Genomic DNA, 17,894 nt, shown 5'->3' with positions numbered 1-17,894 from the left:
GATAGTGCATATAAAGCACTTAGAACCATGCCTGGCATGTAGTATGTGCCCGTAAACATTAACCATCCCTAATAAGTGTTCTGGCTCTGCTCTAGGCATGTAGGATCTACACAGCAACCACTTTCATTTACAAACATTTATTGAGCAGCTCTGTGTGCCAGGCACTGTTCTTGGAGCCAGGGAGACAGTTGTAAACAAAGCATATCCTTGGACTTATGAAACTCATGCAAACAAATGATAGAGAATGTCCTGCCAGGTGGTGCTAAGTGCTGTGCAGAGCCACAAAGCCAGGTGAGGGGAGAGAGAACAAGGAGGGAAAGAGGGCTACATGTCTCTCCCCAGGATGCTGGTACAACTTAGGTGGTGGCTGAGATTTTGACCTGATAAAGCCCCCCACATCTGTGAGCCCATCCTAGCATCATAGGCAGGTAGAATTTATGCCCTCTTTACACCCATTTGCAAACAAACCAGAGAGGCGCTAACATGAGCTCTCTGAGTCCCCAAGGAGGCAGGATTTCTCCAAACACAGAGGTTCTCCAACTCGGATGCTCAGCAGCATCACCCAGGGTGATTGTTAAGATTCAGAACCCCAAGTGTTCTAACTCACTAGGTCTGGGCAGTGTCCAGGGATCTGCATTTTAAACAAGCACCCTAGGGGACTGACTGACCACCTCTGAGAACCCTGTTCTTCGGGCTTCAGCGTGTAGGGGAGGGCATGCCCGCTCTGAAGAGTCTCTAGGTCCAGCCTCAAGGGAAGGGCAGGGCTTAACCACACAAAAGGAAGGGAACAGTCTGAGGCCCAGAGACACCAAGCAGGTGGCCCAGGGATCTACTACCTGCAGGTTCAGTTTTAGGTACACTGTAGTCAACTTACTTGATCAAGTATACATCGTGTAGTATATTGAAGGAAAAAAAAAGGCCACATATTATATTCAGGTCATCCCACTGAGAGGGAGAATTAATTTCTCCACCTCCTGGATCTGTCTGTGGGACATGCCGATGTGACAGAAGCACAGCTTGGGCACTGGGATTTGTTCTTGTTGCTTTTTGAAACCCCAAGACCACCACAGGAAGGAGCCAGCGCTGAGTCTCTTGGAGGCTGAGATCACGTAGAGCCGAGATGAGCCATCCTAGCCAAGGCTCCCTGGAGCCTGCCAATCGGCAGACAAGTGAGTGAAGCTGAGCTGTCCTGGTGAGCCACCCTTTGCCTGCAGCCGCACGAGTGACCAGCTGAGCCCAGCCCAAACTGCTGACACAGACAATCACGAGCCACTATGTTTGGGGGTTTGTAATGCAGCAAAGACTGATACAGCCTAGTTACTGGGGAAGAGAATTTTCCTTCCTTCTCTTGTGGCAAGTTTTTCTTAGTCATGGTAATTAACATTAACTGCCCAACAGACAAACTGCAAATTGCAAGGACTTAACATAGGAAGCTTCATTTCTTGCTCAGTAAAATCCAGCGTGGATCTGGTGGTCCTCCTTTATCTTGTAGCTAAGGGAACGCATGGCCTCAAGTAGTTGTGGAAGGGAAAGACAGGGATTGAGGCCCATCAGCTTTCAGTTGCTTTAGCCCAGAAGTGACCACTCCTATGTCACTTCTACACACACACCATTGGTCAGAACTAGTCCTGTGACTGTAAGGGAGGCTAGGGCATGTAGGGGAGCATGGGACTTATTGGCGATGCTTGTCTTTGCCACAAAGAACATACCAGGTATAATTAATTTCTTCATTTGTGTGGTTATCTGTTTAACATCTGTCTCCTCTGTTAGACTGAAGTCCATGAGGGCAGGGACCACGTTGCATCTGTCTTGCATAGGACCTGCTCTACCGTTGGTTGGCATTAGGAATAGTTGTTGAATTGCTAGGTGAATGAATAATCGGGCAGGCCACAGTGTGATATTTTGTGTTGCGCTCCCAATTGCATGTAAAATCCCCAATTAAATTTCTAACAGTCCCTCTCTCCCTGTAATATATAAAGTAATATATATGTATTACCTTTGATATTGTAAAACTCTTATACAGTGATCATTCAATGAATACAACGAGAACACGAAAGTCCCCACTAATTGCAGTCAGGGGTGTGGTTATGTGCATTGTATTGCTTGGCGAGAGTGGATGTGTATTTTTTTTTGGATTTGCATTTTTATGTGACAGTTTTCTTGTGGCTGCCGCAGCATGGCCTTGGCAAAAGTTCCTGCTTCAAAAGGCAAAACCAGGTGGGTTGTTCTCTCTGTTGTGTGGTTTTGGATGAATCTTTTGCTCTCTCTAAACCTCATTTTTTAGGAATTCAGTGGCTGTCCAGTGGTCAGGCCTCCACGCTTTCACTGCCATGGGCCTGGATTCAATCCTTGGTCGGGGAACTAAGACCCCACAAGCCACGTGGTGTGGCCAAAATAAAGAAATAGTAAACCTCATTTTTCTTATCTGTGAAATGACAAGAGCATCTGCCTCATAGAGTTGTCATGAGGCGTAGATGAGTCTCTCCGTGTAATGTAGATAAAGACCTGCCACTTGGCAGTCCCCGTTTTCTATAAGCTGTCCCCCCTTGCCCTTGTTCCACAGGCACCAGGGAGAACACAGCTTGTGAGGGAGCTGGGGCAGGATCTATGGGAGGGTTTGGGGGAAGGGTGAAAGTTGGGGACTGCTCCATGAGACCCTAGACAGAGCTAGGCCCTGTTCTGGGTGATGCTGGGTGCACAGAGAGGAGGCTGACTTGTCCCTGTCTGTATCAGTTAGCATTTGCTGTGTAACAAAACACCCTAAAACTTAATGGCTTAAAACAATGATCATTTTATTTAGCCCATGATCCTGTGGGTCAGTTGGGGAATTCTTCTGGTCTGGGTCAGCCTGACTGAACTCTGCATTTGTAGTCAGCTGGGGGGTCAACTGCTGGCTGGAGGATCTAGGGTAGCTTCCTTCACCTGTCTGCAGTTAGCAGGCCATTGGCCGAGCTTCCGCAGTTCTCTTCCTCGTGCTTTCTCCCGCTACCTCCTCCTTCTCAGAATTTGATTTTGTTCATTTATCACTACCCCACCCTCCCAACCCCCCACACGTAGCATGAGCCTCAGGGAGGCTGCTCCCACCTACAGCTGGAGAACTGGCATGATTAATTAACATAACTGCATTTCCCTTGCTGGTGATTGGCCAGGAGGTCACAGTGGCCCAGTTCTGGCCAAAACGTCTGTTAGGAGTGCTCCTGGGAAAGATTTCCCCATCCCATGGAAAAGCTAGAGAGAGAACAACTAACTCTGACTGAGGACTTGTTACGCCAGCCACTGTTTATTCGAAGTGCTTTAGCTAAAATAACCCATTTGATTCTCTTGAGTTAGGTATTATTATCCCTCATTTTACAGATTAAGAATCTGAGGTATAGAGCGATTCAGAAACTTGCCGAGCGTCAAACAGCTAGTGAATGTTGGAGCCAGGATTTAATTCCAGGTAACCTGACTCCGGAGTACTGAGTTCTCAAGTACTACCACGCCACCCTCCTTCTTCCTCTGGTCATGGGTCTCTCTTATGTGACACCTGGGACTGCTGTAGCCATTGTACCAGCAGTTACCTGGGACAACAGAGCAAAGAGACAGAATGAGCCTAGGGAGCCAGGTCCTTGCTAACAGCTCTGAGAGCCGAATCAACCAGCGTGAAGCCCATTCCCCGCCTGTCGACCTCTTGCTTTGTGTGAAATACGTTTTCTTCTTTTCAAAGCCACTTTAACTCACGGTTTCAGTTACATGCAGCCAAAAAGTATCCTGAGACACCAAGACATCCAGAAGGAACACAGGGAATGAGGGAAGACCTACTGGGTCTTCTGTTCTCATGAACGACTCAAGCTGAGATTGACACACAAGGCCTCTGGCCTTTCACCCTGGGGCTGGTTTGGAGGCAGGGAAAACTCATAAGAGATGCGGAGGAGAAGATGGATGAAATAACCAGGAGAAATGACAGTACTTCATAATTCCTTTATTAGGCACAAGATAAAAACATATACTCATGGCATCCAAAACCCACAGTGTTGACATAGGGTCCTGGACCCCAAGTGTCCCCAGAACAGAGCTTGGGACTTTTCAGGAGGCCAGGGGACAGAACCTGCCTGATCCTGGCCCCCAACTCTGGTGCTCAGGTCAGGGGCCACTGAGGTGTACAGGCCTGGCCCTTCACTCCAAACTACTCTTTGAGTTAGATGAAGACCAGCCTCACCATTTGCACTCTTGATCTTCCAGCCCAAATCCTTGGCTCAGGCCTGGATGGAGAAGCCCTTGACCAAGAGGACAGAGCTGCTGGGAGCACAATTCCCAGCATGGTCTGGGCTCTAGAGTCCTGAGTTAGAGGGGAGGGGCCTGGAGCCTTTGGCACAGGGATGCTTCCCTTTCTCTGAAAAGGTGCAAGATACAAAGGCAGCTGGGTTGTTTGTGAAAGGGACTGTCCCATGTCAGAGGTACCTGGGCATCAGCATGAGTGGATGCCGATACCTGCACTGTGGGTGCTCAGTGTAGACACTGCCCGGTGGGCATGGAAAGTGTTGTCAACTCTGAGCAGGAGCTTTGTCTCTGTCGTTCACTGCTGTGTTCCCAGCACTGGGAGCGGCGCTTGGCACAGTGAGCTCCCGAGGACTCGGTGAGGCATGCGCTCACGTGCACAGGTGTGTGCATCCAGCACGCTCCACACACACCTCCTCCTCTCTCCCTCCCAGAAGGCACTTAAGGTTCGGCTCAGTTCAAAGAGGCAGGAGAGAGCTTAGAGATACCCCAGCCTCAACTGGCAGTCTGGGGCTGAGAGTCCAGTAGGGTCGCGTTAGCCGTAGAGACACACATCTCTCTCTCCCTCCTCCTCCACCTCCTCCAGCCCCAGCCCTTCTGGGACCACCTGGTCAGCCTCGCAGAGGCTGGATCGTGAGGGGGGTGTAAGGATCACATTCTCCCGCAGCCAAGGGTGCAGCAGGATGCCTGAGGCCGTGAGCCGCTCAGCTGGCTCCCTTCGGAGGAGGCAGCGGACCAGGCAGCGGGCCGGGGCCGAGAGGCCCTCGGGCAGGGCGAAGGCCCCACCGCGGATCTTGCCAAAGAGCAGAGCAGGCTCTGAGTCCTGGAAGGGGTAGTGGCCAGCCAGCATGGTGAAGAGGGCCACGCCCAGGCTCCAGATGTCTGCCGCCTTGCCCGAGTAGGATGGCTGGGAACTGAGGATCTCGGGGCCCACATAGGCTGGGCACGCGTGCTTGTCCCACAAGGAGTCGTCAGGCCCGGTCAGCACACAGGCATCCTCCAGGTTCTCCAGCACCAGCTTTGTCCTGTGCAGGGGGAGAGACAGGGGGTCAGATAGTGGGACCCCCACGCCACCACCCCACATTGTCACACTTAATGGCACCCATTTCCCAAGTGCCTGCTGGCATTTGCCAAACATGAGCCAGTCCTGTGAGACTGGATCATTGATTAATCCCGTATTACAGATGAGGAAGTCTAGGCTCAGAGAGATTAAGTCATGTCTTAAGGTCACAGAGCAATTAAATTTGAACTAGGACTCTGAGAGGAACACATTTCCCAACTGTCTGTGGGGCAGGGGCCCAGTGTGGGGAGGTGTGTACTCAGGTGGCTGAGGGCATTAAGCCTCTATTAAGCCAGATGCAAACTTAGGGTCTAGGCAGGTAACAAAATTAGAAGTAGGAAGTGGGGACTGTGCCAACTATCTCAGCACAAACCCTGCCTAAAAAGGGCACCACTAACAACATTACAGTCAGTATTTGGAGTGTCCTCTGCAAACCTGACCCTGGGCTAAGCTTCTACCTGGTGTATGTCATTTCACCCTCATACAACCGATGAGCAAGAGGCCATTTTGCAGCCACGGGGAGCAGGGCTGGGATTGAATCCTGGCTCTCTCCAGCCCAGAGCCAGCGCTATGAGCTGCTTATGTAGTTCCCAGGTGGCTCCATGGTCCCCTTTTCCACAAGAGAAGTCAGAGATCATATTTTAATGAAAAAAATCCCAGCTTTTAAAAAGTTAGCAACCAATTTTATTTATTTTTTTAATTAATTAATTTTGGCTGCACTGGGTCTTTATTGTGGTGCATGGGCTCTCTAGTTGTGGCGCAGGCTCAGTAGTTGCGGCACGCGGGCTTAATTGAGGTATGTAGGATCTTAGTTCCCTGACCAGGGATCGAACGGGGGCCCCCTGCATTGGGAGCGTGGATAACCACTGGACCACCAAGAAAGTCCCTTTTTTTTTTTTTTTTTTTAATTTTTTGGCCATGCCGCGTGGCCTGTGGGATCCCAGTTCCCTGACCAGGGATCAAACTTGGGGCCCCCGCAGTGGAAGCCTAGAGTCCCAACCACTGGACCACCAGCGGATTCCCGCAACCAATTTTAATTAAAAACACAAACGAACAGGAATGTGGGGCAAAAAAAAAAGGGTGTGTAGACCACCATTTGCAACTTCTGCTTTAAATAACTCCCACAGGGCTTCCCTGGTGGCACCGTGGTTAAGAATCCGCCTGCCATTGCAGGGGACATGGGTTCGAGCCCTGGTCTGGGACGATCCCACATGCTGAAGAGCAACTAAGCCCGTGTGCCATAACTACTGAGTCTGTGCTCTAGAGCCCGCGAGCCACCACTACTGAGCCCGCATGCCACAACTACTGAAGCCCACGTGCCTAGAGCCTGTGCTTGGCAACAAGAGAAGCCACCACAATGAGGAGCCCGTGCACCGCAACAAATAGTAGCCCCCGCTAGCCACAACTAGAGAAAGCCCGTGTGCAGCAATGAAGACCCAACGCAGCCATAAATAAATAAATTAATTATAAATAAATAAATAACTCCCACAGAGCACTCTAGACTACTTTAATAGGAAGCTTACTATTACCACTGCTATTATCTTGTTCCCATGGCACCACTTCCTGGGTGCCTGTCTGAAAATGCTGACTAGTCCTGTGAATCACTGCACAGGGGGTGGGCTGAGGTGTTAGCATTATTGACCCATTTTTCAGATAAAGAAGTCAAGGTTCGGGGCTTCCCTGGTGGCGCAGTGGTTGAGAGTCCGCCTGCCGATGCAGGGGACACGGGTTCGTGTCCCCTGGTCCGGGAGGATCCCCCATGCCGCAGAGCGGCTGGGCCCGTGAGCCATGGCCGCTGAGCCTGCGCGTCCGGAGCCTGTGCTCCGCAACGGGAGAGACCACAACAGTGAGAGGCCCGCGTACCGCAAAAAAAAAAAGTCAAACTTCAGTCAGGTGAAGCCATTGCTCAAGGACAAATTGCAAGTTAAAAAGTAGAACCAGAATTTGAACCCAGGTTTGTTTGATTCCACCATCCCTCTTCTGATGGTGCTTCTCAAACTATTGCCTTGAAAAGGGAAGAAAGTACTTTTCTCACTTCTGGGTGGTCTGGGGGTGTTGCACTCGCCCTAAGCTCAAAATTATTTGAAGCTGTGCATTAGCTTAAAAATCATTATAAAATTGACACTCTACTTCTTACTCAAAGCACGTCCATTTTAGTACAGAATGCAAAAGGAATTAGAAAACCACCCTTAGGCAAACATCCTAGGAATAACTGCTACAGGCAGAATGGATGGTGGCTGAAATTAGTGGGTGAAAGTTTAAGGAGAAACAGGACATTTACATGCAGAGCCCGAAAGAACCTCATAGTACTGATTAATTACAAGGTATTGCCCAAGGTATTTATTATTATTTTTTTTAATTTTAATTTTTTTTTGGCGGTACGCGGGCCTCTCACTGTTGTGACCTCTCCCGTTGCGGGGCACAGTCTCCGGACGTGCAGGATCAGCGGCCATGGCTCACGGGCCCAGCCGCTCCACGGCATGTGGGATCTTCCCAGACTGGGGCACGAACCCGTGTCCCCTGCATCGGCAGGCGGACTCTCAACCACTGCGCCACCAGGGAAGCCCCCAAGGTATTTATTAATTATAAATGGTAAATTAGGAAACTTCCAGTGGAGAAACTTGGTAGAAGCCACCTTAACCAAAGATTGAGGTTAACATCACAGCAATCCGTATCAGCAGCCCGTATCTCCTGATAGGATGGGCTGAGAAGGCCCTATGGCTTCTGTGGTATTCTTGCCAAAAATGCATAACCTCAATCTAACTGTGACCAGAACATCAGTCAAGGCCTTATCCGTGGCCACGCTCACCTCTCCGGGTCAGTAAAGACGAAGCGCTGCAGCTTGAGGTCGCGCAGGACCAGCCCGTGCTGGTGGCAGTGTGCCAGGATGGTGGCCATCTGGCGGAAGAGTGCTGCTGCCTCGGGCTCCAGGAGGCGCCGCCGGCGGCGCACCAGGCTGTGCATGTCCCCATGCGGCCGTGGGAAGAAGGTGTAGAGGTGCCGCGTGCCTGTCAGGACCTCCACCGGCCGGGCCACATGGCAGTGGTGGGGCAGCCGCAAGTAGGGCTCCAGCACCGCCAGGGCCTCGCAGGCCGGGTACACCTGTGGGAGCATGGTGTGAACACAGGTGGGGACCCCGTGGGGCCCAGGTCGGCCTTGCAGCCAGTCACAGCCAACTACTGTGTGCTGGGCCTTGTGCCCCAGCGCTTCAGCAGCAGGTCACTCAATCCTGACCAAGCGGAGGGCCACACGGCCAGCAAGGGACAGAGCTGAGACTGAATCCCTGTTCTCCATCATCTGGGCTCTTAGCTGCGAGCTCATGTGGCCTTAAACCTCAGATAATTTAAAACAACAGGTAACCTGAACAAAAATAACCCCCCCAAACAGAGGGAGTCCAAAAGAGGAGATCATGCAGAAGTAACCCATCCTTCTCCTCATCATCAATATGGCTACCATTCTCTAGGATTCACTGCCCACCCACCCTTTCCTTTATTCCACAAGCAGGCATTGAATGCCTACCTGTACCAGCCACTGGGGTGCTAACTTGACTGACAGCCATGGTCCCTGCCCTCCTGGTGCCCATAGTCCAATACATGAGACAGTAAACAGGCCAAAAAAACTAAATACTTACAAATTCTGATAAGAATTACAAAGAAATGCTGGAATAAAGAGTATTCTGGCAGGGGGCACCTATTTTAGAAAGTGCAGTCTGGAAGGGACTCTGAGGAAGTGACCTGAATGATTGAGGTGCCCAAGGGATAAGCTTTCTAGGTGGGAGGCACAGGAAGTGCAAAGACCCTGAGGCAGGAAAGAACCTGAGCTGCTCTAGAAACCCAGCCAAAGATCAGTATGGCTAGAATGGGGTGGGGGAGGAAGGTGGGACCCGTGGTGAGAGTGGGGAGGTTGTGGGGAAAGATGCTAGGGGCTTTATGGACATTAGATGGAAACCTTGCCATATTCCTGAAAGGATGTTCAGAGGAAGGTGACTTGGAAGCCACACAGCTAATCAGTGGTAGAGCAGTCTACTCACTTTGGTTTATCTGCCTTTAAACCCTTTGCTTGTTATTTTGTCTGTGACACACAGAAAATAAAAATAAATCATATACATATTTAATCCATGAAAAAATGTAAGTAGATGTGTTAAAACAGTTGGGGTGGCTTGGAGGCAATAATCCAAAAACGGAGACTTTTTTAAAAGTCAGGGCAAGCGCATCCCTGCCTCTGAGCATTTGCACTTGCTTTTCCTGCCACCTGAATGTTCTCCTCTAGATACCCCCAGGGCTGGCTCCCCCAGTGCAAGTCACTGCTCAAAGTCACCTCCTCAAAGAGGTCTTTCTGGACTTCCCAGCTAAGATCACCTTCACACCCTCCCCTCCCCACACCCTTCTCTCCCAGCTCCTAGTTTTTCTCCATAGCAGTTAAGATCACCTGATGTATATTTTACTCATTCACCCCCAGCGCGAACTGTGGAGGCAGAGCTTGGTCTACTTTTGAGCCACAGCATGCTACATGGTGCACGGTGCACGGCAAATACAAGTGCTCACTGAGAGTTTGTTGAATTAATGAATAAGGCAATAATCTAGGAAGACAGGATATAGATCTTTCTACACATCGACCAGAAAAGCCTAGGCAATGTGGAAACGGCAGGTCGGCCCCCACAGTTCATGCTGGACATAGGAACAGGCACATCCCAGAAGATTTCTTTAAATGTTCCTGAATGTCCGGGACCATGTGAAAGCATGGTGCTTCTGGCTCCAGCTTGCCATGGTCGTTCCTCTCAGCATGGACCTCCCTCCCCAGGGGAACAGAAAAAAACCTGTGGTGCTGCAGGAAGGGGACCCAGAGTTCAGGGGTTCCTTAGAGCACCTGGGGTAGCCCTGGGGACCAGCATCAGGCAGCCCAGAGCCCAGTGTGATGTCCAGATCTGGCCCTGCCCGCTGCACCCCCATCAACAGGAGCTGGAGCCACCGTTGCTGCTCCTCCCAGTTGGATGGAGGCTTCAGTCCCTCTGCCTCTCTGTGCCTTCCCAAGGGGACCCAGCCCCCTTCTACCCCTCCCTGTGTACCTGGGTCTCCCTATCCTCCTTACCCCTGCCCACCAGAGCAAACCTGCCCTGCTTGTATCTGAACCACCTGTCCTAGCATGAGGCCCACGGCTCTGGGCTTAACCTGCTTGGGCCCAATCTCAGCTCTGACACCTCTTGGCTTTGTGAGGTGGCAAGTAACCACAGCTTTCTGAACCTCAGAGCCTGTCCTCTATCTATAGAATGGGCCCAATAATAGTAACTACCTCATAGACTATGTGAAGATTAGAGGAGTGATGCAGACTAGACAATCAGCATAGTACCTGGTGCACAGTAAATACCTACAATTATGCTTTCTCATCTCTGTCTTTGTGAGCTGAGACCTGGCAGTGTCCTGTATGGGTCACTTGGCCCTGCCTGTTGCCTGAATTCTGCCAAGAACTCTGATTTCTGTCAGGAACCCTGGACTGTGCCCTAGGATCCAGGCTTGATGCCATGTGGCTTCATGCATGGCCCTTCTCCTCTTGACCTCAGTCTTTCCATCTGTAAAATGGCCACTGGTAGGCCCAATGACCTCCAGGCTCCCAGGAGTTCTGATGTCTACCATATCTCATCTTACCCTGTGCAAATACTTTAAATGGCTCCCCACAGCCTAGTGGGGGCTTCTTCCTAATGCTTTCACAACCAGTGGCAGCGAGCTCTCATCTGCTGGCCCTGTCTGCACCCCCTCTCCACTCCGGCCATAATGAAGTCCTTTTAATTCTCTGAAGTGCCATGCCCTCAATCCTGTAGGCCTCTGTTTCCCCTGCCTGGAACTCCCTTCTCCCACTTTTCCCTGGCTGACTCCTACTCAGCCTTTTCTGACTCTGCCTTTGAATATACTAGAGGCTTCTCTGTGCTCTCATGGCCCCTAAGCTCCACCCCAGCAACACTTATCATACTATGGGGCCTAAGCTGTGAATTCCCCCAGGGCTGGGACCATCTGCTTTACCTCTCGGTTTCAGCCCAGCCTGGAGCTTGACAGAGAGCTGGGGATTCACTGGTTGCTTCCCCAACAAAAACAGAACTAAATTAATATAAGGGTCCCTCAGCCCTGGCAATCCTTTCCCAGCCCCCTGTGATGCTTGGGGACAGTGGTCCCTGGGGCATGTACCTTGCAGATGTACTCCGTGCCTGTGGGGCAGTGCAGGGTGCGGTAGGTCCGGCTGCCCTCCTCAGGCTCCAGGAGAACATAGGGTCCAAGCCTGGAGGCAGTGGTCACAGCAGGGGTGTGAACTGGAGCAGGGGGTGGGCTCAGGGGCAGTTGGCAGGAGGGCAGCCTGGGCTGGGGCCCACATCGAGCATGTTTCTGGGTGGGACACTCTGTGTCTAGGTCATCATCCAACTCCAACTGCTTCTTCCTGGAGGGGGCACCCTCAGGAATAGCCAGAGAGGTGGCTTGCATCTAGAAAGAAAGGGAGAAAAGCACTAAAATAAGGCTGCTCGGTGTCCCCTCTTTTCGTCTGCTGGTGGGAGGATACACTGGCACAGCCTTTATGAAGGGTGACTTGGCGGTATGCATTAAATGGACAAATGCGTATACCCTTGACTGGGTGTCCCACTTCTGGGAATTTATCCTCCAATTTAAATGCCTACCAAAAAATTAAATATGTGAAAGGCTGCTAATCAGAGCCTTGTGTCTAACAGCAAAAAGCAGGAAATTCCCCCAGATGTCCTGCAGTAGAAGACTGGTTAAAACATCACGGTACAGCCACACAGTGGAATACTATACAGCTCTGAAAAAGACCAGGAACTCTCTACATACTGATGCAATGATGCAAGTACAAGGTTATCCCTACAGCCCATATGATAGAAACAATTAAATGTCCATCATTAGGAGACTGGTTAAATACATTATATTTCTCTATATGTGGAACAGTTGTAGCCATATAAAAGACTGAGGAAATTCTTTATGTGCTAATTGGAAAGATCTCCAGAGTGAAATGTTAAGTGAAAAAAAAGTACAGTGGAGAGGTGGACTTGATGGTTGGTGAGAGGGAGGAAGAGAGACTTTGCACTGTATCTGTTGAGTGCTGTAGTATAGGCAGCTATTACCTCTGAAAGGTAGGGAGGGATGCAAGGAGGGGGCGGGGGAGTAGGGATGATGAAGGATGATGAATCAATGAAGTGTATACTAAATTTACATATGAATGGATGTTCTGGAATGAATATACTTATTGTCAAGTGAACAAAGCTAGCTGCTGAACAATGTACCCAAGATGATCTCATTTATGTAAAAAACCCCACCAGCATGTAATATGATGTATCTGCATATTTGTATATATAGGTGTGTAAATGCACAGGAAAAGGTCTGGAAGGACCCAGACTAAATTGGCCACAGTAGCTTCTGGCCTCCTGAGAGACTCCAGGAGAGGAAGGGATTTGGTAGGGAGGCAAGGGAGTTTTCAATTTCAATAATTTAAAATAAAGATTCCACATTCATTTAGTGCTTGAGTATTTCAAATCAGATGGAGTGTATTTCTTTTTTAAAATGTGAACTTTGTCTACATACAGAGTTAGTCCACCAGCCAGCTCAGTTTTACCATCAGGTGAGAATGAGGCAGGGAGGGGAGGTCTCTCAAAGCCCCAAGATTCACTCATTCAACTTCAGAGGAAGCACCCCGCACCCCCACCCCGGGTACAGCTGTGTCACTGTGTGTGTGGTGGGTGGAGGAGAGGGCAAAGGCATGTCAGAGAGGAAAGGTTCTCTCCAGGACCCGTCTGCCCACCCATCCAGGCTCCAGATGAGGAACAAGGAGGCCCAGGTATGAGGTGTGAGAGGGAGATAGACTTCAGCCATGTGAAGACCTTCCCAACAGTCCTAGGCAGGATTAGGGGGAAACATCACTCAGTCAGTTCTCTGACTGAAGCCCATCTCTCCAATCATGCCAAATGCATGGGCTCCCAAATGCATGGGCTGCCTTGGGAGGGAGGGAGCCCCCATCTCGAATGAAGGACCATAATCCCGTCTTGGTAAGAATGCATTAGGGGGTGACTGTAATCAGATATTCCCTGGATGTCATCCTGGCTCAGACCCTTCCTGGCTGGAGAGCCCTAGGCAAGTTCTTCAAAACTCCTGAGCCTCCATTCCCTCATCTGTAAAGTGGATGTAAACCCCATAAGCTTTTTGTAATGATGAAATGAAAATACAAATAAATTAACATGGCCCTGTTGCAGGGTAGGTGCAGGAAATGGTCACTGCTGTTGGTTTGTTATTATTATTATCATTATTACTCACAGCTGAAGATGCTGACGTGCTACCCTTGGGAGTCTCAGAAACTTCTGCAGGGATGAGGTTAGGATGACACTCCTTACTGCACTGGCTATTCAGAGAGTAAAGCAAGATGATCCCTGTCTGTGTAGATGCTTTGTGCCCTGCAAAGCCTGAGACTCCCTGGAGTGGCTCTCCCATGGCCACATTGGCACCCCAGGCTGCTTTTGCCCTATCCAGGGCTCAGAGCCTGGTAGGGCCTGGGATGAGCTCCATTGGACAGGTGGGGTAACTGAGTCTATAGGTGAACAAGGGAATTTGCATGCCACAGGGCAAGATTAAAATCTCTGCAGTAGGATGGAGGCAGCCCCTAATTTCTACCTCTTGCTGTTCCCTGACACTCCCAGGGGAATAAGGGCGGGTCATACCAAACACACATACTCACACAACCCAGGGCAGACGGGTGTACACACGCCCCCCCCCAAAACACACTCTGTCCAAGCCAGCCAGCCAAGGCACACATACAAGGCAGAGAGGGGCACCCACATTATTAAGAGACACACACCTCGCCCTCCACCGGCAAGCTTGCACGCACACGCACACAGAGCTCTCCCAACTATCATACTCACGACTGCAGGACGGATACCAACAAGGCCACACGCTCAGTCTGACCCCCCCGCCCACCCCGCCCCCACGCCCCCACGCCCCCACAGCGAAGGCAGTGGGCGGCCTCGCCCCGTCCTAGGCAGCCGGGATCGGAAGCCGTGGGAGAGGAAGCGGCGGAGGGGCGGGGGTCCCGGAGCAGAAGGTTCAGCGGAAACCGAGGGCCGGCGAGGGGGCCTGGGAGGGGCGGGCAAAGGCAAGGAGGCTGGGCCCCTGGGCTGAGATAAGAGGCCTCGCCCCCACACCCCAGAATCAACAGGTACAACACACACAGTCGGCAACAACAGAATACGCGCGCATCCTACAGCTCGCAAACCGGTAGCCGTCAGGCCCGTCACACCCGTGGCCCATGCCCTCACGCCGCGTCCTGGCTGCCCTTGACCCTGCGCCGCCCCCGCCCCCCCGCCCACGGGCACCGCCGTCCCCGCACGGCCCGCACCTGCCGCCCGGTGCTCAGCCCTCCGCATAGCTCGCAAGGTCCCCGGAGACACAGCCCCACCCGGACCCCACTGGCCCACGCGGACCCCAGCAGATCCGCAAGGACACATTCCACAGGTAGACAGGCTCCCCCCGGCCCCCAGTGACCCCCACAGACCTCCCCGCACCCAGCCACACAACTCCCCTGCCCGCCCCACACTCACACAAATGCGGACACTACACACCCTCCGCCCCCGGGACACGCTGCCACGCCCCGTGGGTACGCATCCTCCCGCCAGCCTGCTCGGCCACGCTCGGCGACCCCACGCCCTGTGGGGCCGCGTCACCTGGGCCTGGCGGGAACACTCAGCCCAGGTCGCTCCCCGGACCGTGGGTTTCCTTAAAAGTTGTGTGTATGTGTGTGTGTGTACGTGTGACACGCGACAACGCCAGCCGCCCCGAGGCTCCCGGCCGCCCCTCAGCCCCTCCGGCCGCAGCCTCCCGCCCCCGCCGGGTACCCTGCCCTCGCGCGCGACGGAGTCCTGGTGCCGGCCAAGCTCAGAGTCCCCAGGCACCCCCGGGTGGCCCGCGCTGCTCCGTCGTGGCTGAGCTTGGCTCCGGGTCGGGCTCTGGCTTCGGTCCCCAGCAGCCGGACGCGTGCGGAGCCGCCGCCGCTTCCGCTGCGAATGTCTCGGGGACGCCGAGCGCCGGGCTACAGCTCCGACGCGGGTGATGTAAACCTGAGCTAATCAGCCACTGCCTGATGCCCTCAGGCCCGGGATTGCACCATCCCCTGAGCCCCGCCCCCCGGGGTCACCTCCGAGGGCGCCCCGCCCCACCCCTTCCGTGCGGTCCGCTTGCGGTCCCGGAACCCCTCCCGGCCCTCTAGGGGTGTCTTGTCTCCACCCCCGCCCCCTGCCTACCCCTCCCGCCCCGTACTCGAAGATTTAAAGCGATGCCGGTGGCTGGCTCTCCCTGTCACCTTGGAAAAAGCATTTTGCTTTTCTGAGTCTCAGTTTTCCCATCTGTGAAATAGAAGAACATCCTTCTTTCTCAGGATGGGGCGGAGGAGAAAAAGAGCAAACCGTGACAGTTTTCTGGGTGCCCCGCCCCCCCGCGGTAATAAAGCACTTGCCCACCATTGCTTTATTAAACTTTTAGGAGAACCCTGGGCAGGCAGGAAGCTCCATTCTCCCCCATTCTGCTAAGGGGCAGCCTGAGGCCCAGCTATGGGAAAGCAACCCAGGAGCTTTGCAAAGACCACAGACTTAGGAGCTGACTCTGGGCTCAACAGAGCCACTGTGGTGCCCTGGGGAGGCCTGGGTTCTGGTGGGCTTCACAGCACTCATTTAATAGAGGCAGTGCAGCCTGGTAGTTAAAAGCAAGTCCCCTGGAACCGGCCTGCCTAAGTGTGCCCAGACCCTAACTCTGCCCAGACCCACTGTGCCCAGACCCACTGTGCTACCTCAGGAAATGGATTAAAAAAGTTAACAAATGTTAAATGCTTAGAATGCGTGGCACATGGTAGATGCTCAGTAAACAGAGTGGAGACAGTGGAGGCTCAGAGAGGGACGGCACCTGTAACAGGACTTGCACCCCAGGTGTGGGAAGCCCAGGTGCCACTCACTGTTTGTTGAAGCATTCCTGTGCAGCCCCGGGGGTCCAATCCCTTTAAGGCCTTGATGTCTGAATTCACCAGTGTCGAAAAATAACTCCTCCAGGCAGAGGTTGACGGGAGGCAGGTGGAGTCACCTTTGTTTCCTTGGTTGCAGAACTCCAGGGACCAGCTCACCGGTGTCTCAGAGCCTTCAGGGCACACCAGGGGGTTCTGGGATCTCATTTAACCCTGGAGACTCCCATGCCTGGGAGGGATGAATGAACTCATTTTCTACACCAGGACCTAGACTCAGCTGGACACTCCCACAGCTGTAGGGGGCAAGGAAAGGCTGGGATGTTGTTTTCCCAGCACCTCTCTGAAGCCAGACTGTGGCTGCGTTTGCTTATACATTCCTAACTTTGTTTCATGCTGTGTCAGACCCTGTTCTAAGTGCTGGGAACTCAGCAGTAACAAGACTGACTCATCCCTGCCCTCACCGATCTTATAAATCAGTGGGGAGACAGACCATTCTCAGGAAAATAAAATCAATAAACCAAGATCATTTAAAATAGGTCATGTGTCATGTATTTTCTTGAATAGCATAAATTTATTCTCTATCAGATATGACTGAGGGCTGGCTATTTTCAGTAGGGCTCATCAGGAAGGTGATGTTTAAACTAAGATCTTAAGGAAGAGAAGGGGTGAGGAGTGCAAAGATGTGAGAGGAGACAGGAAAGAGTAAGTGCAAAGGCCCTGGGGCACTTAAGGAACTGTGAAAAGGGCAATGTCACTTCTATTCTATAGATGAGTCAAGGTGAGGGGCTTACCCACGACCACCCAGCTTAGTATATGAAGCAGATTTGAGATTTGGAACTGGGGCAGCTGACTCCAGTGCCCACAATGTCCAGGGACATTTCACAATCTTTGCAACCCAGAAGCCTCCTCCAAGACTTGTGGGTATGGTCACTGGAACTGTACCTTGGGCATGGACCCCAGGTTTGGGGACCTTATCACTGTTAGGGGTATCAAATCCCAATTCTCTAGACCAGCACTTTTCAATAGAACATAACAAAACCAAATATGTAGTTTCAGATTTTCTAGTTATGGATTAAAGAAGCATAAAAAGGGCTTCCCTGGTGGCGCAGTGGTTGAGAGTCCACCTGCTGATGCAGGGGACGCGGGTTCGTGCCCCGGTCCGGGAGGATCCCACATGCCGCGGAGCGGCTGGGCCCGTGAGCCATGGCCGCTGGGCCTGCGCGTCTGGAGCCTGTGCTCCACAACGGGAGAGGCCACAACAGTGAGAGGCCCGCATATCGCAAAAAAAAAATAAAAAGAAACAGGTGAAATTAATTTTAATAATATAGTTTATTTAATCCAATATATATATAGCATATTATGATTTTAACAGATAGTAAAAAATTGTTAATGAGATAACCTAAATTTTTTTCATACTAATATCTTCAAAATCTGGCATATATTTCATGATTAGTTTGGACACAAATCAGCATGGAAGCTAAATTGTCAGTGGTTAAAGTAAAATTGTCAGTGGATAAAGAATGTTAAAGTATCAAAACAATTAAGGTTTGTTTAATGGAGAAAATGTTTTACCTGTTTTAAAATTAAAATT

General features: G+C 51.7%; 1 protein-coding gene across 2 annotated transcripts; it reads right to left on the bottom strand.

The window, feature by feature from the left end:
* Positions 1-3,949: 3,949 nt before the first annotated feature.
* TRIB3 (tribbles pseudokinase 3) lies at positions 3,950-15,387 on the bottom strand. 2 transcript variants are annotated; one of them, XM_029221968.1, is made up of 4 exons: positions 15,189-15,387; positions 11,494-11,784; positions 8,127-8,419; positions 3,950-5,282 (listed from the first exon to the last, which is right to left on the bottom strand). In XM_029221968.1, the coding sequence occupies exons 2-4, from the start codon at positions 11,782-11,784 to the stop codon at positions 4,793-4,795; spliced, it is 1,074 nt and encodes a 357-aa protein (XP_029077801.1). In that variant the 5' UTR covers positions 15,189-15,387; the 3' UTR covers positions 3,950-4,792. The 2 variants fall into 2 exon arrangements, with proteins under 2 accessions (XP_029077801.1, XP_029077800.1); XM_029221967.1 differs by lacking the exon at positions 15,189-15,387 and adding an exon at positions 13,618-14,250.
* Positions 15,388-17,894: the final 2,507 nt, after the last annotated feature.

Source organism: Monodon monoceros, unplaced genomic scaffold (genome assembly GCF_005190385.1).
Source record: "Monodon monoceros isolate NGI ecotype Baffin Bay Population unplaced genomic scaffold, NGI_Narwhal_1 Super_Scaffold_13, whole genome shotgun sequence".
NCBI classification, from domain to species: domain Eukaryota; kingdom Metazoa; phylum Chordata; class Mammalia; order Artiodactyla; family Monodontidae; genus Monodon; species Monodon monoceros.
The sequence above is the reverse complement of the archived record's forward strand: the minus strand, read 5'-3'. Positions and strand labels throughout refer to the sequence as shown.

Coding starts and splice junctions, on each gene's coding strand:
- TRIB3 (XM_029221967.1), bottom strand. CDS start 13,791: ATGGGAGAGCCACTCCAGGGAGTCTCAGGCTTTGCAGGGCACAAAGCA. Junction 11,785..13,617: donor GCACGTCAGCATCTTCAGCT/GTGAGTAATAAT, acceptor CTTTCTTTCTAG/ATGCAAGCCACCTCTCTGGC. Junction 8,420..11,493: donor GCACGGAGTACATCTGCAAG/GTACATGCCCCA, acceptor ATGCTCCCACAG/GTGTACCCGGCCTGCGAGGC.